The following is a 24,196-nucleotide window of genomic DNA, read 5'->3' on the forward strand; positions in this document are numbered from 1 at the left end:
CTATTAAAGTGACATTTTCGAAGCAGATACATCACACGCCGTAGGCTGAGTTCAAGCTCCCGTGTTACAGCATTATACGAGTCAAGCTTGTGAAATTTAAAGGAACGCATTTAGTGTTTTGAATTTCAATTGGGAAAAAGGCAGAACGGTGTGTATGTATATATACTGAACAAAATTAGAAACACAACACTTTTGTTTTTGCCCCCATTTTTTATGAGCTAAATTAAAAGATCTAAGACTTTTTCTAAGTACACAAAATACCTATTTCTTTGAAAAATTGTCACCAAATCTGCCTAAATCTGCGTTAGTGTGCACATCTTCTTTGCCGAGATAATCCACCTCACAGGGAGGGCATTAGGGCATCGAAAACTAGTCAGTATCTGGTGTGACCACCACTTGCCTCAAGCATTTTGCCCTGTACAGTAAGAAGTCTTAGATCTTTGAGTTTAGCTCATGAAAAATGGGGGCAAAAACAAAAGTGTTGTGTTTATAATTTTGTTCAGTATATATGTGCAGTGCAAAAGTTTTAGGCAGGTGTTAAGAAATCTGACAATAGTTTCATACATATATATATATATACTGTATATATATACAGCCTTTGCCATTCAGTTCTTACCCATGCACAAAGTTAGAGATTCTGTAGGATCAGCATCAAGTGGATGATTAACCAATGATACCCAGCAGATGCTAATGATCATTAATTTGATATGTAAATTGAAACACAGTCATTAAGTGAAACAGAAACAGCTGTCTAGCAGCTTCTTCTTTATTGGTGGTTTGCATTCTTAACTAGAGCATTAACGCTATCTACTGTGCTAATGCTAATGGATCTAAAACGTATATCCCTTTCCCCCCAGACCAAAAAAAAAACCTTCACGATGCACACATCCGGCAATTAAAAACGTCCGTGTGGAAACATATCAAAAGTTCTGTTTGGTGTCCTGATGATTTACATGATTTACAACACCATAATTACTGTAAAACATTTACAAGAATATTTACTAAATTATTTATTAAAGGATCCATATTGGTCCATGCGCATGTTGATTAGAGTATTAAAAACTTGAGAAGTATTCATTTAAGGTAAATTTGGAACAGAAAAAACGTGCGATTAATCGTTCCATTGTTCGTTCTGCATTTGCACACAGCAACTTCAACTGTTTTTGTTTTTGTTATAAATCATTGTGTTTTGTATTTCCCCTTTGCACATCTAAATATATTTGCATATTTGCACTATTTTTTAAGTACCACTTTATTATTATCTGATATATTTTCCCATATTTTCTTTTATTTTCTCATATTTTTTACTTTATAATTATAGGTCCTACACACACACACACTCACACACTATAATATACACTATATGTGTTTTTTAAACGTCTCATTTCCCATTTATTTCCCATTTGCTTTTCTAATAAGCTCCACTTTTCTGAAAATGGAAAGGTGTTCGGGGTTAGGATCAGAGCTCTACAGCAGGCCTCTCAAGATCCTTCAGTCCAGCCCATGTAAGCCATCTCTCTTTCTCTCTCTCTAAAGACTAATATTATATGCGACTATGTAGTGAGTCAGATTTAGGCATAAAAAATACAATATATTCCAATCAATGTTTTTTTCCACTGAGTCTGAGTTTCATATCAACTGTTTTATTAACAACATAATATCAATCGATATCCACAAACCCTAAATCTACACTGCCTCGTCTGTTTGTCTGTTCAACGCACGGTCTGAAGGTTTTTACCCATCATGCTCTTCACTCTGCTTCACAGCTCAATGCTTAATTTCATTATCCTGCCCCTTTATTAGCCTATCAGAGCATCAAAGGGATTTTTAATTATTCTTGTAATGATTTCAAACCAACATTTCCCTCTTTTGTCTTCACCCACAGTCCATCCTCGGGCCGCTATAGCCGGAGAGGAAACAAGCCTGTAATGCACATTCGTCTTATGACTACATCTTTGTGGCTTGAGTTATTAAAAAAAGCAGTGTATTTAGTGCTTAAACACTTTCTAACTCATGATAAGGCGGAAAAAAATCTCAGATATGATCAGATCATTCTTGCATTAACAAGTAAGACAAAGAGCACAAGCTGAACCGAGAAAGTAGTGTCAGATGACCGTCTTTGGCTGACAGAAGTAACCTTCACTGTAATCTCTGGCATTTGAAGACCATCTGCTTTAAGGTTTGACATGGTGTTTGTTCTGAGATGTTTTTCTGATCACCGAAGTTGGAAAGAGCTCTCCTACGGAATCTCACTTTCACTCCATTTCATGTCTGCTGCAGAGACCAGAAAAGAAATATACTAAAATATATTGTCTGGCAAAAGTATTAGGACACCTGACTTTTCCAGCCATATGTGGATCTTCCCACAAAGTTGGAGGCACACAAATGTCTGTGGATTTTCCAGAATAAAATTTTCCTTCACTTGTACTGGAAGACCAAACCTATTCATTGCCCCTGTACACAAAGCCAGCTGTATGATGATTTAGTTTACATGGGTTAGAGTGGATCTCCTATAGAGCGCCGACCCTCAATCTTATGAAAGATGGACTTTAGTTTACCTTCATCAAGTCAAGTCAAGTCAGGTTTATTTGTATAGCGCTTTTCACAAAAGACATTGTCTCAAAGCAGCTTTACAGAAATCAACAGTCAAGGTGAATAGTGTGCATTTATCCCTGATGAGCAGCCGTGGCGACTGTGGCAAGGAAAAACTCCCTTAGATGTAATGAGGAAGAAACCTTGAGAGGAACCAGACTCAAAAGGGGAACCCATCCTCATTTGGGTGACATCAAGAGTTTGATCATACAAGAGTTTGATCATCAGTACCTCATCTTCATCAAATCTAGTGGAACATCTTCTCAGATGAGTGGATCTTATTGGAACAGCGAATGGGAACTAATTGTGGAATGGGATGTTACATACAAACATCATATAATTCATATCATGTGTTTCAGAAAGTCTCTGAAATACACAAGGTACAGTAGCAATAACTATACCATAATTGATGATTGACTAATTTGGTGGAAATGGATTGGTTGCTTGTTTTCCCCTTTACATACGCCAGTAATTACTAGATTAAGTTAAAACTCACGAACCCTCTCCAAGTCATGATATTGAGCAGGTACTTGGGATGTAAAATAACTAAAAAAAAAAAGGAATGCAGGTTAAGAAAAGGATATTCATTATCAAAGAGATATAATGGAAAATTCCACTTTTCACCTCGTGTGGCGCTGTTGGCAATGCTGAAATTTACATGAAATTTGCCGGACTTACTTGATGTCATCCTCGTTGGCGAAGATGATGATCCCTCGAGCGTTTGGGGTCTCCATTAGTCTCCTAATGATCTTGTCAAACTCTCCGGGTTTGGGGTCTCGGGGAATCTTCATAGACTGAGCAATGCACAGACCTCCTGTCTCACAAAGAAGATGGAGAGTGACGTTGAAATTTGTCTCATTAATGTTGACCAGCTTCAATCTATATTAATGACCACAGAGAAGTTATGAGTAGATGAGGGAATAAATGTGTACAGATGTCCCGGTCGTGTTTTTTTTTTGGGCTCTTCGGGACGTACAGTGATGGGAGTGATATTAATAGGGCTGACTAATTTGGTTCAGTTGAGATTGAAAAAGGACTAGAGGTTAAGGGGGGTCAAATCCGATCCGGGCTTGGGGAACATTTTTACTGTACTTTACTGTACTTTTTACTCCACTTCCGTATAATTAGATGGCGAGTTAAATATGAAGTCTCCGAGGTAAAACGAGGTAAAGGTGATTCAGGATATGAACAAGAACACAAGCCTCAGTATGTATGTTCTAATCCTTCTTTGTTGGGTTGTTGTTGGAGCTTATAGCTAAGTGGTTAAGATGTTGGAGGTTGTGAGTTCAAATCCGAGCTTCAATGCTGCTGGACCCTTAAACAAGGCCCTTAACCTTTGTACGTTGTTCTAGATAAGGGTGTCTTTTCTCAAGTGCCGTGAATTAACGATAATAATAACTTTCTTTCGGCTTCTCCCGTTAGGGGTCGCCACAGCGGACCATCCGCATGTTTGATTTGGCACGTTTTTATGCTGGATGCCCTTCCTAACGCAACCCTCCCCATTTATCCGGGCTTGGGACCGGCACTAAGGCTTGTGCAACCCTAATGGCTGGGGTTGGTTCCCTGACCGGGGATCGAACCCGGGCCACAGCTGGGAGAGCACCGCATCCTAACCACAAGACCACCAGGGAACCCCAATAAAACGATAATAATTGTGCTTAAAAACAGAATCCAGTTCATAATAGACCATCTGAATAAGCACAGGATAAATCAAAATTAAAAAAACGTATCCTATCATGATCTAATCCTTAGTTTCGGGAAATTTGTTTCCTTTTTGACCTTTTTTGTTCTCTTCTTTTTTCTGCTAGTCTTTTTTTGTGTGTCTGAGGCTCTGAATTAACATAATATATTATTATATTATTCATAGAAACATCATTTATTATTATTGTTACTACAATAATAAAGCCATATTTTATTTGACATTTTATTTATTCATTATATATATATAGCTCTATGAGGTTGCAAAGCCAGCTCCATGAAGATTTGGTTTACATGGGGATAGAGTGGAAGATATCGAGTGGCCTGCTATCGAGCTTTAATCTCAACCCTACTAAAGATTCGTGGGATAAATTGGAACGCTGACATCACCCCAGGCCTCCTCACCTCACCTACATCAGAACCTGACTTTATTAGTACACTTCAACATCTAGTAAAACATCTTCCCAGAGGAGTGAAGGTTATTAGAACAGCAAATGGAGACTAAATGTCGTATGGGATGTTCAAAAAGGAACATATATGTATATATATACAAATACATGTATGTATGTATGTATGTATGTATAATGTGATGTATTTGTATATACCATCTCTTTTCCACTCTCTACTTCCTCTTACTAAGTTGCATTTGATGCTTTAGACGATGGCCTGATTCGAGTCAGTGAGTCAGAAATATAGAATAAAGACTGAGGTCATAAACAGTACTTATAGCAGTTATTGCAGTTAATATGACTTATTTACAGCATTAAATCTCAGGGAATGTAAAACCACTAGGGTTGAAAAGCCAATAATGGAGGGAAATGAAGACGAGTCAGTACGGCACTCAGCAGCGTTGTGAGAGCGGCATGGACATCTATCTCGTTTATTTTTCTACTAAAATGCCTCCAGTCAAATAATCCAGGCAAAGATCTGCTGCACTTCTGAGTAAGTAATGTTAGATAATTGCTGTTCAGTTGTGCATATGATATACACTGTACAAAGAAATCTATCTATCTATCTATCTATCTATCTATCTATCTATCTATCTATCTATCTATCTATCTATCTATCTATCTATCTATCTATCTATCTATCTATTTGCCTGCCTGTCTGTCTGTCTGTCTGTCTGTCTGTCTGTCTGTCTGTCTGTCTGTCTGTCTGTCTGTCTGTCTGTCTGTTAATATGTCTGTTTGTCAATCTGTTTGTCAATCTGTCTGTCTGTCTGTCTGTCTGTCTGTCTGTCTGTCTGTCTGTCTGTCTGTCTGTCTGTCTGTCTGTCTGTTAATCTGTCTGTTAATATGTCTGTTTGTCAATCTGTTTGTCAATCTGTCTGTCTGTCTGTCTGTCTGTCTGTCTGTCTGTCTGTCTGTCTGTCTGTCTACATGTCTATCAATCTGTCTGTCTGTCTGTCTGTCTGTCTGTCTGTCTGTCTGTCTGTCTGTCTGTCTGTCTGTCTGTCTGTCTGTTAATCTGTCTGTTAATATGTCTGTTTGTCAATCTGTTTGTCAATCTGTCTGTGTGTCTGTCTGTCTGTCTACATGTCTATCAATCTGTCTGTCTGTCTGTCTGTCTGTCTGTCTGTCTGTATGTATGTATGTATGTCTATCTGTTAATCTGTCTGTCTGTCTGTCTGTCTGTCTGTCTGTCTGTCTGTCTGTCTGTCTGTCTGTCTGTCTATTTGTCAATATGTCTGTCTGTCTGTTTGTCAATCTGTCTGTCTGTCTGTCTGTATGTCTGTCTGTCTGTCTGTCTGTCTGTCTGTCTGTCTGTCTTTGGGGGAGCGCTGTTGAAAGAGGAAGCTCGTAAAGGGTAAAGCCATGGGGTACTGAAAAGAAAAGCGCCAAGGTAAAACAGAAAGTAAATATAGAAAACTCTTAAGCGTGGAACCAGTGAGTTTACTACACTCTCTGTATAATAATTTTTTCCAGCAGATACTCACATTATGGAGTTGAATATAGATTTGAATATTAGAGTCAAATGACTTTTTAAACTTTCACTTTACTTTTATGGTCCTTGAGCTTTGAGCAGAATCAGAGTTTGACACCGGTGGGGTACAGCAACACGAACAGGTGAATTCATTGATCTGTGTCATTAAACTTTTTTCAAACTGTTTCAGCAGAACTTTCTCTGCTCTGGGCGGTACTGTACCTGCCTCTCGAGAGATCTGAACGAACGCATCCACGCCGCTCTCTCCGTAGTTGCCCTCGGAGGCCAGCGTGGAGACGTAATTCCACCCGAGCGCCTTCACGATGTCCACCATGGCCTGGGCCTGGTACGAGTCCGGGGGAACCACCCGCGAGAAGAAGTCGTAGCGGTTGTTGTCGCTGAGCTCTGGTGCTGTGGAGGCGTAGCTGATCTGAGGGATCTGGAAATAGGAAATGAGCATATTAATGAGTATATACAGTAAATATAAACCTAATGGTTAAAATGGCAGGTATTTTATAATCAAATAATTAATATCATTTAGCCAAAGAAATTAACTTTTAATGCAAACACTTTGGTTTTATACTTATTTTCATTGACCTTTAATTATAATTTTTTTATGTGCAACAGATATTTTGATGCTCATTTCTTAAGTCATGGACGATTCTGTATTCCATGTGCACACATTTCCTTGGCTCAGGTTTTATTCCATTCCAGCGCTATAGCGAGAGATCTTCCACTCCAACCCATGTAAAGTAAATCTTCTTGGACGTGGTGTTATACACAGGAGCACTGTCATGCTGAAACAGTTTTGGGTCTCTAAAATTTCATGCTTCAGCATCAAACGCCATTCTAATATTGTGTGCCTTCAGGTTTGTGGTAATTTGGGGCAGAACCACATATTGCTGGAAACATCAGGTTCTCCAATACCTTTGTCCACGTAATTGCACCCAGGCAACTTTATGTATAGATTTGGAGCCTGTCTAAATGCCACTTATAGCTAGTTGGGTTTAATTGATAAAAAGAAAAGAAAATGTACTTTAATACTTGTCACATATACTTTACAGCACAGTGAAATTTTACTCTTTGCATATCCCAGAATATTGCATATTCTCAAGGGCCCCAGGTGTTTGTAATTTAGCCATTAGGGCTTCCGATCAGTAGTCCAGAGCCTTAAAAACAGAGCCCACCTAATTGATAAAGATGAATCATAATGAAAATGCAATTCGAAAGAAAGACGTTTGATCGATTAAAAATGCGCATGTTTATTTTTTCACTTTACGTGCGGGAATTTCCTGGTTTAAATGGAGGTTTAAACTGAAAGACGCATTAACACTTTCGCCTATTAAATCAGTATTTTCAGCGACGGGTTCTGGCTGGTCATGGCTTTAATTACACTGCTAAGTAATTCTCCATTAAAGGAATATTTTGGGGGGTTGCTAATGCGCTTGCCGACGCTGGTTCAGGGTAGTGGACGTGATTCATTTACATAACTACTTCCATCCTCACTTATCCGTTTCTCTGGCTGCCTTTTTCAACTCTTGACTATATTTTTATTTCTTTTTTCAGACGTCTGGATTAGCAGGTTCCTGTTAATCACACTGGCTATAATATCAGTACAATAATTTTACGTTGATAGCGTTTTAATCCAGCAGTGATCGGCTTCTTGCATTGTAACACATACACATAGATACATTTCTGCAAGAAAAGTTTCAGATGTCTGTTGTGTAGACAAATGAGCGTTGTTTTTCAAGTGCTTATTAAAAGAGCATTATTACTATCATAATTTTTTTTAAATATTCATTGCTATTGAAATCAAAACATTTACTTACTTATGGATATGTATATAGTTGTTGGGTGAATATAACAAATAATTAGGCTACGTTAATAACTAGAGGCTGAGCGATAGTGAGGTTGGACCGTAATTGCCGATTATAAAAAATCGTGCAGCACACAGTCTCTCGTGTAAAAACAAACAGCACGTGGCGTCAGTGATTCGCCCCTAGGGGCCGCTCTCGTAATGACCGAATCAGAAGCCGGAAAAACTATCGGTATGGATTTTTGCCACTAGCCGATTGTTACAGCAATCAACTATCGGTGCCTCGACCTTTATTCATAACTCGGGGGAAATTTTAGTTTGAAAGCCAAACTTTATTATCAAACACAGATATAATTTGAGTAAAACATATTGAAATATTGAATATAAAAATTCTGGCATTGTCCAGAGGGCCGTTACGAATGTGGAAATCCTGGAAACAGAATTGAGTAGTTTACTTTTGACTCTTTAAGTCCGAGCTGTTTGTTCTTTCATCACATGACTCCAATCTACTCTACACAATGCAATCGATAAGGTTCATCGATCCAAATCTTGACATTATTGTTACAATAATTATGGGAGTCAAGTGACAAAAGAACTAACGATACGGAGCAGAAGATATGAGAGTTGAAGCTACTTATTGTGTTTATGTGTTATAAATTGTCCTTAGCTGCACTGCTACATTTTCATTATTGGAACTATAGTTAAAGTTGATGTATGTAGACGTGTTGGAGATCTGCTTATTGAAAATGTAACAATTTATTTTATTACGAGATTCAAAGAACAGAGTCACTAAAATGATCCGATCTTCCCAGATGAATCTTTCTATGCCGAATCTATCCAGACGTTATTTAAACTCCGTGATCAGTGTATAAATGTAGCAGGGGAGTATGTGGACAAATAAATGTCATTTTCAGTCTCAGTTTGACTTGAACTCCCCCCGTACATTGGGATGTACTGTTTCACATATTGTAAATGTGGGTCAGCGAGAAGAGGAAGGCGGGAGGAGTGTGTGTAGAGAAGGACACAAGAGGAAGCCATTTGACAGATTATCCATCGAGGATTAGAACGGTTTTAGTCGTATGAAGTGATGCACAGAGGGACGTGCAAAGCCATTTCACAGCCTGCTCAAAAAAAACAAAACTGCACATTCAACAACAGACTTAACTCTTCATTCACATCTTTCAATCGGTGAGATTAGATCGATGTATACATTTATACATGCTTGTTCACACACACACACACACACACACACACACACACGGCTTTACATTATAGACTCGACCGTGCCGGAGATGATGGTGGGTGGGTTTAATGAGCGTCAGTAAGACCTATGTGATTTACGTAGGCTGTGTTTGGGATCAGAGAGCGAAAAAAAGCTCTAAAAGAAAAAGCTTTTTCATTTGAGAAAGAACATCTGAGCTTTAAATCAACGTACAATTACATTTTGCATCATTTTTGAGGGATTCTTTGCTTTTTTTTCATCGTCAGTGGAGAATCGATTCATATCAAATTCTTCCATCCAGTCATTTAAATCCCACTGAAGACTACACTATATGGATAAAAGTCCACATGGGAAAAGTAGCCCGCCTACAATACCGGTGCCACGGAGTGTATAACCATACACTATATGGATGAAATGTTTCAGGTCACAAGACCAAAACCTTTTCCAGCATGACAATGCCCCTGTGCACAAAGCAGGTCTGGGAATTCTCTTATGATCTCTTTCTTTTGCACTTTTCCAAAAAAGAAAAACACTAAATGGAAAAAAAGTATTGGGACACCTGACTTTTCCAGCCATATGTGGTTCTTCCCCAAACTGTTACCACAAAGTTGGAGGCACACAATTGCACAGGAAGTCTTCGGATGCAGCACTGAATTGTCCCTTCACTTCAACTAGAAGACCCAAACCTGTTTCAGATGATCCCAAGCTCCATAAAGATATGGTTTTCAAGGGTTGGAGTGAAAGATCTTTGACCTCAAAGCCTGTTAAATACCATACCACCATGCAATTAAATTGGAATGCGTATCACTATCATGGTGAGGTGGAGGTCGGAGCTCTTTAGCAGGAGATCTTCCATATTGCTGGAAATGTCAGGTGTCTCAAATACTTTTGTCCATATATAGTGGTGTATGTATAGTCAATCAACTCCTGAGAGAGAGATGCATTTCATTGAGTATATGTGGGACGACAGGATTATTTACGGTAGTAAGTTCCCACAAAACATGCAAGACACCATCAAATTCCCACTATTATAAATTATTTATAATCTCAGAGACTGTAGAACAGGAATGTAATTAGAATGTATTTGTAAGAAATAAAACACAATAGGGATTCATGTTATAGGAAAAGAATCATTATGAAACATAAAGTCACTGTTACCAACCCTGTGCCAGAGATATGACAACATATCAGGAAGAGGGGGTTCATGTGAAACCTGGCAACCGGAAAGGGGTGGAAATCGCATTTCTTTTTCGTCATACTCCCCTGCTACATTTATACACTTATCCCAGTGTTTAACTAACGCCTGAAATGATTCGGCATAGAAAGATTTGTCAGTACGTCTGAACCTTCCAAGGACAGCCCGCTTCACTTCATCATCAGGGAACCACCGTGACCGGAATCGGGATTGTCGCTGATGGACGTACGACCATCTTTGGAACGTTTACACCATTCAATCGTCTTGCTGCGGCTGAGCATCTCAACACCAATCTGTGCTTGAAACTTCAGCACCATGCGCTGTTCCGTACACACACCAACACTGTTGTCTGCCATCTCGATTAATTTTCTCTGGATTATTATTATTATTATTATTATTATTATTATTATTATTATTAGTCACTGCACCTCATTGAACTCATTGTCACATGATTCTCTAAACAACCAAGCAGTTAAAGTTTTAGGTAAATATTTAAGGGTCTGAGTTACTGATTTGAAGGTTGGGGGGTTCAAACACCGATATTGCTAAGCTGCCACTCTTGGGCTCTTCGAGTAAGGCCCTTTACCCTCTGTTGTGCTCCAGGGGGAACTGTTTCCTGGCTGCATTCCGACCCCAGCTTCCAAACCATTCCTGGTATATGTGAAGAGAGAATTTTACTTTGCATTTAAATATGCAAGACCAGTGAAAAGCACCTTTACCTTTTTAACTGCTGTTTCCGAGAAGAACAGAAAAAAACCAGTTTGGCAGTAAGATTTGAAGTCATAACCTTCTGATCAGAAATCCAACATATCAACCAAATGACATCAGTTTCCCTTTATTTTTACAGCAAATTTGTACTTATGTCTGAATGTCTGAAGTGGGAGAAAAGAGTTGATTAGTAATATTGTATTATTTTAGTTTGCGAAATAGATACCATCATCCTGGCAAATAATTCACTGCTAATCAGGCATTCAGTGTCATTATTATAATCCAGTTAAGTAACGAACCTACATGATTTGTAGCTAAAACCTAATAATTAAATTTAGGAAAAATTATTATACTCGATGGATTACGATTGTGTGTGAGATTATTGCCGAAATGGATTTTTTCGTCGGAAATCATTGATTTAGCTAAACAAGCTTCGCGGGTCTGACCTGATAGCATGTATATATACATATGTATACACACACACACACACACACACACACACACACACACAACATGTAGGCATGATGTATCGCCACTCAGACCCTGTTTACTTTCATCCAGATGGATTTATATGAATGTTGGGTGTTAATGCAATGCCAGGGCTTTTGTATATTGCATGGTGCACTGTATGTGCTGTGGGAATGCTTATCTGAGATAATTTGCTGTAAAGTTGGATTTTGCTCAGTGCATCTGTGTGTGTGTGTGTGTGTGTGTGTGTGTGTGTGTGTGTGTGTGTGTGTGTGTGCGTGTGCGTGTGATTATGATTGTACCTATGTGTGTATGTGCGTTTGCTTATTTAAGAAGATATAGTATTTCAGCCAATCCTGCACCCATACTATGTACAGTCAAATCTAAAAAGTTGGCACTCGTTCAAAATATGAATAATCGAGCGGATCGAAATGCAATGAACATGCAAATCTTTATTTAAATTTTTGATTAACCTGTAAACAAACAAACAAACAAAAAATACATGCAGCATACAGAACATATAGTCAACATTATTCGCACCCTTCAGGAAAATGACGAACCTGCAACGATAGTATGGGCTTTTTTTTTCAAGTCTTTTGTATTCTGGTCAGATATCTTATAAGCAAATGCAGTATTTGATTTAGCCGTGGGGATACACAACATATCGACAACTCCAAAATTATTGGCACCCCTCCGAGAAATGAACTCTGTACGATAGAAAGCTGTTTTGAAAGGTGCCAATAATTTTGCACTTGTTTATCCTGTACCCTAAGGTAATCTTGTGTATTCATCGATTTTGTGTGTGTGTGTGTGTGTGTGTGTGTGTGTGTGTGTGTGTGTGTGTGTGTGTGTGTGTGTGTGTGTGTGTGTGTGTGCGGACTGCAAGGATCTCTCTCAATGTAATGTGACATAGTTTTCCCTCCGTTTTCCCCACTAGCTTCATCCCAGAGCTGTAGTTGTGATAATTAATTAGACAGCTCTTCTAATCAGAGGCTTTACGTGCGGCTACAAGCTCTTTTGTAGCTCAATGGATTCATAAAAGTGAACAAAACCAGCTGTAAATATTCCACTTGAAGCCCTGCTGAGGGACTGAACACGTCATAACCACAACAAGCCACATTTTTTACAGAAAAAAACATAATATTGAAAATATCTGCGTTAAAATGCGCAATAATTTTATTTTTGATTTCTTGTCGCTAAACCGTTTCTTGAGCGCGTTCTCTCAGCACCACCGCTGCTACGTGAATATGAGGTATAACCTCACTACGGAGGCGGAGGCGTGTCCTGAGAGTCACACAGAATACAGATTAATATGGCAGAGGTAGAGCTGTCACTTCCTGAACACACAAAGGGAAAAGAACGTCTAGATTTCAATCTTTCGTTTCTTTGCACTACAAAGGCGTGTTTGTGAAAGGACCAAGTCAGAAGGCGCTTCAGTGAATTGATGATTTGATGAGGGCTTCAGCAGAAGATCTTCCACTCCAAACAATGTCAAGCAGATCTTCATGGAGATGGATTTGTGAACAAGTCATGCTAGAACAGGTCTGGGTCTCCTAGTTCGAATGAAGGGAAAATTCCATGCTACAGCATCCAGAGGGGTCGGATACAATTGCGTACCTTCATGTTTGCGCTAACAGTTTGAGGAAGAACCACATACTGTATGGCTGGAAACAAAGACCGGTGTCCCAATATTTTTGAGCCACAGCATGCCATATAGTGTACGCTTATTATAGAAAGCAAATTACATGTATCTATCTTCACTTTTTCAGCACGCTGTGAGTGTTTTCGTTGAAGAAGAGCAGTGCAGCGTGATAATGAAACATCTGTACCTTACTGAAACAACATATGCTCAATAAAGTGTCTGTTTCAGCGCTCTGGAAGTTTCCAGAAACAAAGCATCAAATTTAAACCAGTCCTGAGCTTCCTAATTCCCTCCCGCTGTCTTTTTCACACACACATACACACACACACACACACACACACACACACACACACACACACACACACACAATTTCTTTAACACACTTTCTACTACCTTCTCCCATTGTCTCTCTCACACACTCTTTCTCTCCCCCAAATACAATCCTGTTTTTCTTTCATTTATGTTCAAAGATTCGCTTCCCCCAAAAGAAAAAAGAAAACCGGTGCCTTTTTTCCACCTTGTTCTTACTTTCATTTTTTATTTATTTATTATTTTATTTATCCACAATGAAAAAACCCCCGAGAGGTTAAAAAAAAATCAGCCCACATCCAGCAACAAATCCAAACAATCATCTGAAAAGAACCAATAAAATGGTGTCAAAGGTTCATCAGGATGCTCTCTGTCTCCTTGAGATCTTATTTGAAGAAAGCCGTCCGAGTTATAACAGAAAAGTCAAGAGGCAGGAGCAGAGGTCAGCCAAGCAATCAGACCGAGTTAGAGCGGAGATGTCAGGGTGGGGAAAAAAAGGAGGATATTTACAACTGAGAGAACCAGAATGCTGCTGAGAAGAAAAGCAGAAGAAGGTTAAAGGAGGTTGCCAAGGCAACGCGCCGAAACATATACGCTAATAGATGATAATTGTGGTACGTTTAGAAAAAAGCAGATTATGAAGATTTTTTATTGGTTCTGTGTATTGTGGGTTTTCTCCGGGTTCTCAGGGTTCCTCCCACCTTTCAGGAACGTAATGGACGGATAGCCTGGTATCCCATCCAGCTGTTTTCCTACTTCACATTAAATGTACTTATTTCTTCAAACACACTGGTTTTCTGATCCTGTAACAATTTGAAAATATTGGCATTGAATGACAAAAGACTGACATTTGATTTGGAAAAAAGCGAAACAGATTGTCGCTGTAAAAGACTTCAATAAATTGGATTTAAAAAAATAGAAATGAAAATTTGGAAAAGACTGGAAAGGATCAAAATCAGATAAAAAAAATAGATTAGATTTTAACTGGATTTGGAGAGAAATGGAATTAGATTTGGGAAAGACGGAAAAGGATTGTAGCTGTTGGACTTTTGAAAAATTGGTGTTCGATTGGAATTAGCTCTAGATTTGATTTGAATTAGATTTTTAAAAAAAGAGAAAAAGATTGGCGAAGTGAACGATTGGAATTTGATTTGGAAAAAAAATAAAATAAAATTGGAATTAGATTTAGAAAAAAATTGGATTTGGGAGTTTGGGGAAGACTGTAATTAGATAAGGTTTAAACAGGATTTGGAAAAGATTGGAATTAAATTTAGAGAAGATTGCAGGTAAAAAAGATGGGAACTGGAATTGAAAAAATATTTGAATTGGATTGGAAAAATTGAGAAAGACTGAAATTAGATTTAGAAAATATTATGGCTGAAAAGAGAGAGAGATCAAATTTGTAAAGAATTAGAAAAAATGAAAAAATGGACAGTTAGATATGTAAAAAATTGGAAAAGACTGTAATTAGTGTGAATTTGGAGAAGAAAATTTGGGCGTGGAAAAGATTGGAATTAGAGTAAGAAAAGCTAGAAAAGGATTGTAGCTGAAAAAGATTGGATTTACATTTGGAAAAGATTGAACTTGTGATATATTGGGAAAAACTGGAATTAGAAATGATTATGCCTTTTTTGAATGTCTAAAGGATTGAAAAAGACTAATTTGATTCTAAAAAAGATTTTTATTAGACTTAAAAAAAAAAAAAAGATTGGAATTGGATTTAGAAAAGATTGGAGTTGGAAAAAGGTTTGATCGGATTCGGAAGTGATAACTTTTGAAAATATATGTACACTATTGTATTAATTGATTGTAACTTGCGTTTGTGTAAAATTTGTGGGTTTTTTTGTGTGAATTGCGTTTTAATTAATAGTTTTTTCAATGCTCGAGTTATAAAACTTCTGTTTTTACAGAATAATAGGATGGATTTTAATGCTTCCTGCTTCAGGATCCGACTCGGATAAGGAAAGGTGTCATCGTGGTAAGGGTTTTATTAAGATTTAGCTTGATTCCTAATTCAGAATTTCACTTTTAATTCTAGATCATTTGCATTGACCTCCTAGATTAGATTAGATTAGATTAGATTAGATTTAACTTTATCGTCATTGTGCAAAAGTATAAAGCCAATATAATGCATGGTGTAACAAATCCCATCTGCTATCCACCATAAAGTCTAATTACCCGTGTATCTTATATGTTTTACTCTAAAATCGTTTGAAAAAGTATTGGCACCCTTCCAAAAGCCATGAATGTTCAGCCACAAATTTCATGGTTGATTTTGGGTTCTATATCAACAGGACTAAACAAAATAATATATGCTCTTATATTGCCAACCCAACCCAACACACAAACACACACACACACACACACACACACACACACACACACACACACACACACACACACACAGTGTTATATCTCTCTTTCTGTGTGAACAGCTGTAAATTTAGCTGTAGGTCTGAGAGCCTTAATGTCCCGAGGGTTTTCTCTAATTCTCCAGCTATCAGCTACCTGATGGTTTATCTTGCACCTCTGCCTCTGTTCAGCAGCTTTCGGGAAAGGCGACGTCATTAAGCCGTGCGCTTCGTGAAACCTGTCAGTGTGTGTCAGCGAGAGAGACGTGAACTAAAGTGTAGGGCTTTTGTCTGGATCTCGTGGTGGAGCTGAAAACAATCCCATGTAGCGTGAAGCCTGTCGTCTCCTTAAATACACAGAATTGAACTGTTCCCGGTTCGGGGGAGGGAGTCGTCACCAGTGTGTCAGATATTAGGACATTTCCGTCAAGGAAAAATCCTTTTGTTTGGTGTTTGTTTGTGGGAAAATGGAGGCCTAGGAGAAAAAAAACTACTCAGAATCTGGGAAAAATCGCAAGATGGCAAATGATTAGTAATTCAATTAAGTGAATACAGGAGCGTTTTTTTCCCCTAAAGCTAATGGCAAACCAAAACATCTGTGACCCACATCTTTAACTCCTGATTAGTAGAATCTGGATAGATTCTGCGAAGTTTTAGATCAGTATAAAAAAAAAAAAAAAAACATGTCATTGAACACACACACACACACTATATATATATATATGTAGAGTCTCCATAATTGAGGCTGATGCCATTCACATCTCAATGCATAGCCAACGATACGATACATTAAGGATACATGAAATGAAGCAGCTTCCGATGCGATACGATTATTGTGCATTGCGATCTGATTTCCATTCGATTCAACACACTTATGTACCGATAGTTCACTTTCATTTTCTTTTTCAAGCAAACAGAAAATCCTCACAAACACGCTTTTGTTGTGCAAAAAAAAGAAAAGAAAAAAGATGAAATACAACCAGCCGTTCTTTTCCTGTTTTGTGTGCAGGAAGACGCAGCTCTACCTCTGCCATGTTAATCTGTATTCTATGTGACTCTCGTGTGTTGTGAGACGTAGCGGCGGTGCTGAGAGAACGCTCTCGAGAAACAGAATAGGGACAAGAAAACAATATCAAATAGTGCTCACAAATTATCGGTCACTTTCTAAATAATAAAAGTAAAACGCATCTACTAATAATTATATGCAAATAAAATAAAATAAAAACTTGTACCTGATGCACACTTTTATAAATCGATGCATCACATCGCTTATACACACACCGTCCCTTATATATAGCCATTCCACATTTACTCCCCATTTGTTGTTATAATAATCTCCACTCTTCTGGGAAGATGTTCCACGAAATGCTTGTGTAGATTCAGCCCAAAGGTATTCAACAGGGTTTGAACTCTGATAGATCTTCCACTTCAACCCATGGTAAACATCTCCCCATAAAGCTGGTTTTGAGAACAGGGGAATTGTCATGCTGGAACAGATTTGGGTCTCCTAGACGTCCAATACGATTGTGGTAACAGTTTGGACCACATACAGTTGGAAAAGTCAGGTGCAAGAGGACAAGTAGAAGTTTCCAAAGTGCGAATTCATGCATATTCATGGACTTTTTTTTTTAAGTTAAATGATATACAGTGGAGCAACTGCTAAGCCGCTTTTAGTAGTTTCTTGGGCGTTAAAACATACACAGCGTATTATTATTCCGCGTTCGATTATTTTAATGGTTTATAATTCTACGTTCGAGGGGTATTTAAAGTGTCAGGTCGAAACGGCTCTCAGGAGTTACGCAGCAACTTCCTCCATCTGGCCCCTAAAAGATGAAAGATGGAGATGGATATTACCGAGGCGGTGGGACACATGACAGCTCGTTGAAAAATTGAGGACCCTAAGGCCCTGGACCGAAGTGCAAATATCCACTCGTTCAACAGAAAAAAAACACCTTGTGTCTCTGAAGATGATTTCTCTCACTCTGGGGTGCACAGGGCTGCTGAAATGTTGGGGCAGAAGTGGCATGTGCGTGTATATATGGTGTGTGGGGCTGGTGGTGATTGAGCAACTGTGTTAAAAAAAAAGAAGGATTTAGTGTGTGTATGTGTGTGTGTGTGTGTGTGTGTGTGTGTGTGTGTGTGTGTGTGTGTGTGTGTGTGTGTGTGTGTGTGTCTCAGACACATTGCTCATCATTGTGTCAAGGTGGCATGTTGTTGTGAGGAGAACAGGCAGACGTTAGCTTAGCACAGGAATGATAACCTCCGTGTGATCCCTGCCTCGAAATCACTGACGAAGCTCCGCTGATCTTCACCCCAGAATCAACCTCAGCGCAGAAAAAGGACGACGCTTGAGGGATTTATATTTTACTGGATCTGCTTTTTTCCCTGAGAAATATCAAATGTTTGTTGGCACATGAGCACCTTTTTAAAGATCGCATTCCACATTTAATCGCTATAATAACTCCACTCTTCTGGGAAGATGTTCCTCTAGATTTTGGAGTGTGCTTTCATTCAGACACAAGTGTTTCAGTAAAGTACTGATGAGGTGAGGAGGCCTGGGGTGCAGTCAGTTCTTCTCAAAAGTGAATCCTTGGGTACTACTTCTAACTAAAATAATACAATGATGCAAAGGTAACTTACTGGTTAAATTGTTGGACTTTGGGACAGAAGGTTGTGAGTTCAAGTCCTAGCACTACCAAGATCCCACTGCTGAGCACTGACGGCCCTCAAACATCACCTTTTCAATGTGGAAATAAGATGATTGTAAGATGATAAGGGCGTCTGCGAAATCCCGAAAATGTGCTAAACCCATGTAGCATCTATATAAAGGATCAAAATGGAAGTTCTATTGCCTTGCAGTTCCAATGACATGCTACAGAATCCTCAAAATGCCATACGTTCGAACATTTTACGTTCCTGTTTTTTCCTTATCTTGACCTAACAAACATCGTTTCCTCGTGATCAGTACACGTTTTTTTGTGTATTCGACATCAGAGCATGTTCTAGAGGAAGCATCATCGTAGCATCATTGATGATCGCATTGACGTTTCTGCTGTGGGAAATTAGTAACTTTATGGTAGAGGTTTCTCCATGATTTACACCAGAAACATTCCCGATGCATGAGATTTTCTTGTGATACAATTACCTAGTAAGAACATTTGTTTTTGTGTTAAGTTCGTGAAACAATTAGTGATAACAATAAAACAACTTATGTTATGTCATTCTCACGAGAAAACAACTTTTATTTTGTTAAGAACATAAAAAAACAACAACTTTTATTTGGTATTTATTTAGTCGAAATCACGAGTAAACATCTTTTGTTATGGCGAGATCGCAAAAAAAAACTACTTTTATTATGTAGAGTTAACAAGAAAACTAAGTTGTGATAACAAAAAAAAAACTTTCGTAACGAACTGTTGCTTTCTTGTGATCTGGACATAACTCAAGTTGTTTTTTTATTATCTTATCATAATAAAAGTCGTTTTCGAGAAAACGACTTTTATTATGATAAGATAATAAAAAAACAACTTGAGTTATGTCCAGATCACAAGAAAGCAACTTTTATGTCAAGATCACGAAAAAACAACTTTTGTTATGATAATAATTATAAAAAAAAAACGTTGGTTATGTCGAGATCACAAGAAAACAACTTTTATTATGTAGAGATAACAAGAAAATGAAGTTGTGATAACAAAAAAACTACTTTTGTTATGTCGAGATTACGAGAAAACAACTTTTATGTCATGATAACGAGAAAACAAACTCGTAATGTCGAGATCATAAAAAGAAGACATGAATAGACAAGAAAGAAAAAATAAACTTAGGACGTCGATGCTACAATTGACAGACCTCAAAAACGTTCTGCGAATTCATTCAACAATAATGACCTCGAGAACCCCGGACCCTTACGCCGTGTGCCCCCTGAACACCTGCCCCTAAAACATCAAAGCCCTGAAACCCGGCAATATTGTCACTTCTGAGCGCGCACAATTAGTTTTACGGTATATTGTGCTGCCGGCGGCTGAGCGTCGCAGCTGAACACTCCAGCACACATCAGCAGCGAGTGTTTTGTCATGCTAAACACACGCGGAATAAACGCTTTGTGCACATTAAAGCAGCAAACAGGAAATACGCACACATGATTAACAGAACAAGGCGATTGGGGAGGTTTTGTCTCCGCGCTCGAGCGAGCAGGCCACGAATCGGAATAATGACACGCAGCAGTTCTCCACGTCTCCGTACTCCAACGGAAAAAAGGGTCTGTTTTAATGAAGCCGCCGGTCCTCGGCTCTGCTGGACTCCATGCTTTTGTCTCTTTTCTCCTGCTTCTGGTTGTATATTTTGGCCGTCTAATTAGAGGCTTAGCTAAAGACAGATGTTCTCGTATGGACAACTGCCACCGTTTCCCTTATTTGCATTTCCTCTGAACCAGTGGGACATCATTCTTTTTTTAGATCAGCACGCCGAGGGAAAAACTCGAATGATCGTCATTCCATAGCACGATGTTCTACAAACCTGATGAAAGATATCCTGATGTGTTTGGATATTCTCCATAAATATCATTGTCCCCAGCAGTTATTTGTAGAAACGTTCTCCTTCAGACGAAACGGAGTTACTGGAAGTCTTTCAAGTAGTTTTACACAACAATTTCAGTGCAAACGCATCTGAAGTTTCTACAAAAAGTTCAGCTGGTGATAACTAAAGATCGAAACTTTCCTGAGAAGATTTATCCATCGGAAAATCAAGATTTCTGAGGTTCTGAAAAGGTTCCTTCGGTGGGAGCAGACGTCATAAAAAAGTTCTTCAACTGGTTCCTGGTGAAAAGTTGATTTTATATTCTTGAAAATGTTCCAATGGAGATAAAAAGTCTACAATTTCACATGAAACGTGCATAGTGAAGATACACCTAAAGTCCCTGAAAAGGTTTTACTTTTGATAAAGGTTCCTGAACAGGTTTTCACTGGAAACTTTAAACATTTCTAAAGTTCCTCCATCAGGAACGCATCTCCTAAAAAGTTCTTCAAATGGTTCCAGGTGGAAAATGTATCTGATATTTCTACAAAGGTTTAGCTCATGCTGACTTCTACATGTCTAAAGGTCTTGGTATCCATTGGAACCCACATTACCTTTCTAAGGTTTTCTAAGCTTCTCTAGGTTCCTGTTGGAAAAGTCATCCTCTATTCGTGAAAATGTTCCATTTGTGATAAAACATCTAAAAATGTCTAATTTCACATGAAATGTGCATAGTGCAGATACACCCCAAGTCCTGAAAAGTGGATTTAAAAGTTGAAATTGAGATGATACATTTCTCAGGTTCCTGGAAAAGTTTATCTATTGGAAAAAAATTGGAAAAGCCACTTCAATGTTTCTAATTTTCTAAAAAAAAAAAAAAGGTTCCTTCAATGACAACACACTTGTCCTTCATATGGTTTTCCTGGTGGGAAATTCATCTTTCTGAAAATGTTCCAATGGAGATAAAACATTAAAATATCCAACTCCACATTAAACAAGTTCATGAAAAGGTTGTGTTCACCAAAAATCACAGAAGGTTCTCAAGTCCTCCTACAAAGGGTTCCTCCTACATTTGCTAGGCCACTGGATACACCATTTATTTAACCAAAATATGAACAATTCGATTGCAGAAGCATCTGAATAAGCAAATCATGGCAGAAGTTTGGACACACTGACACTGGTTCTTGTTTACTGAACGCTAGCAGGGTCTTATGTACATTCCTTTAACGGGCTGTGATTATCCTGTCCATCCGGGACACTGAAATATACTGTTCCAGGTGTTCTGTTATGTATCTTTATGTTGTTGTATGTAGCACCAGTGTTCTGGAGGTCATCTATATATGGTTGAAATGACAATAAAAGCTTCTTAATTTGACTCAACTTGATGTTCTATTCGAGCAGATTAGTCTCTCATCCATTTAATTTCTCTCTCTCTTTCCCTTCTAAACAATCTGAAGGTAAACAGACGAGAGCTGTACACGTGCTCAGTCCTTCTCCCGTCTAAAACCTCCTACTTTTCAAAATCGGTGTCTTATATAAGACGCGTGTAGTATGGATTAGAGTGTGGAGGAGGTCCAGGCAGGAGCGCCTGAGATATGAGCTTTTACTTGGGGTGCAAATCGACAAATTTGTCACAGAGATTCTCTCCTTCCTCTACTAGCAGACACAGCGAAAGAGAGAACCGGGTTCTCGAACATGGCTGCCAGCAACACAGGAGTTTTAGAAGAAAAGCGCTATTGAAAACGGTCTGAATGACTTGTTTGCCCTGAAGATACTTTTATCTTCCAAGGAATACCCCCATACCTCGTGTTCCTTCTCCGAGAGCGGCCTGGCGCTAGTCATGGATCAGTGAGCAATTCTTTTGGCAGCAGTACCTGAATATAAAGGCAATCCTTGGCAATATTGTCCGTTTGGCTGCAGGCAAAACGAACTCCTCTTCAAATGCAGTGTTTTATTCGGGCCAAGATGCAGCTCCAACCAGCAGCTACATTATCAACCAGTACTCTCTCTTACATATTAGATTGACGGAATGCAGTCTTGAGGACAGGAATAAAAGGATTGAAAAGTGCTGTTACAGGAAAAAAACAACCACGTTACGAAGTGATGTGCCCTTAAATTGGATTATTTTCCAGCTCTGCAGTTTATTTTTCAATACTAGATGACCAAAGTGTTTGATTTCTTCATATGACATTTAAATTTCCCATTTATTTTATTAAACAAAAAAATGGTCCATTATCCATTTGACACTGGAGACTTAGGGTGTTTTCACACCTAGTTCGTTTGAGCCTTTCAAACGCTCTCATTTTTTTAAAAGAACCAAACCCAATTCACTTAAAGTAAACCAGAATGTGAACCAGAAAGAGTCCTTTTCGTGTTCACAATATAAAAGATTTAAAAGAGAACCCAGTTCTCTTTTTGGTCCTCTTTAGTATTGAAGTGATCTCAGACCCTTTCGTGTTCACACCTGAACCTCATAAGAACTCAGAACCCAGAATTCTGTGCAGCAATGGATTTTGGGTATTCAAAATGGCAAGTGGGCTTGCATCCAAACTTTCATTCAAATCGTCGTAAAACGGACAGGAATCCTTGATTTCGGCAGACTCCCCACTTCGACGCATTTTCTCACGTGCGCTCATGTACTTCTGTCATAGTTTTTTCACTTTTACGAGACATTGTAGTGCTGTTCTGTTGGATCCAAAGTCCAATGCCTTATGCTACCATCTCCCACAAGTTCGCAGGTAGTAGCTGTTATTATAGCAACCTGTAACCTACTAGAACAGGCGCATTGATACACCCTGACGTTTGTAGAAGGACCGGTGGAAGTGCGGTCCAATCTGTTTGTTTGCGAGCAATCGGAGAACTGCGGATTCATCAGCTGTGAGGCGAACATATGTCGTGAATTGCTCCCCATTTGAAATGTTAAATCATTGTTCAGCGTGTTCGCACGCTTCATTATAACGACCCAGACGAGCTCTGTTCCCGAAAACGGCGCTGACCTTTTCCGATAAAATATTCCAACAGTCTTTTGTAGTTTTACACAGCTGTCAGCTTGGCCACAAGCACTTTTCAGCCAGCTGGCGCTCTTTCGGGAGAAAGCTGGCTATTTTTTGATATGTAGATCAAACTCTTGTCAATATGCACCGCGGCGCTTTGTGATGCCAGACACTGTTTCGGCAGTCTGTCACGCCAGATTGGACGAATCCTTCTGAGCTCGTACTGTAACAAGATCCTCATCAGAAAGCTCTTTTTCACCCGATTTTTATCGCATCTGCATTTCATTGCTGTTTACAAGGGAAAAAGTTGTTTTGAAAAAAATGCCAGCGTTTCCAACTCAGCCTTGTGTCACGGCTAAAAACCGAACCGATAGCTGGACCCTCAGGGAGACGAGAACCTCAGAGGGGCTGATTAGTCGATGTGATTAGTTACTCTGACTGATTACGTATTCGTCAATTAACAGCCACCCTGGGGCTACTGGAGCCGAGCCGAGCCACCATGAAGAAATCAAGTAAGCGTCCATGCTAGAGCTGATTTACAGGATTTTCATCAGGTTCAAGAGGTCACAGAGCTCCAATGACTCAAGTCACGATGATCTCATGTATGACACACGGATGACGTATTATACCTTAGTTGAGATTCATCACTATTCCGGCTACGGCCACGAAAATTAGAGCAAGATGCCATTTTTTAAAAAGTAAATAAACCTATATATAAAAAAAAAATTATTAACCACCAATTTTCAGATCAGAACGTGTGCTTTTTA

General features: G+C 38.8%; 1 protein-coding gene across 1 annotated transcript in view; it reads right to left on the reverse strand.

Annotated features, from left to right (window-relative positions):
• grm6a (glutamate receptor, metabotropic 6a) overlaps window positions 1-24,196 on the reverse strand; it is a 72,781-nt gene that overhangs the window by 24,877 nt on the left and 23,708 nt on the right. The window contains exons 3-4 of the mRNA XM_083554890.1: window positions 6,436-6,652; window positions 3,271-3,406 (exon numbers count right to left, since the gene is read on the reverse strand). Coding sequence (XP_083411016.1) covers window positions 3,271-3,406; window positions 6,436-6,652 — 353 coding nt within the window. The remainder of the gene's footprint in view (window positions 1-3,270; window positions 3,407-6,435; window positions 6,653-24,196) is intronic.

This window comes from Silurus aristotelis, assembly GCF_946808225.1.
Source record: "Silurus aristotelis genome assembly, chromosome: 11".
In the NCBI taxonomy this organism is placed as follows: Eukaryota; Metazoa; Chordata; class Actinopteri; order Siluriformes; family Siluridae; genus Silurus; species Silurus aristotelis.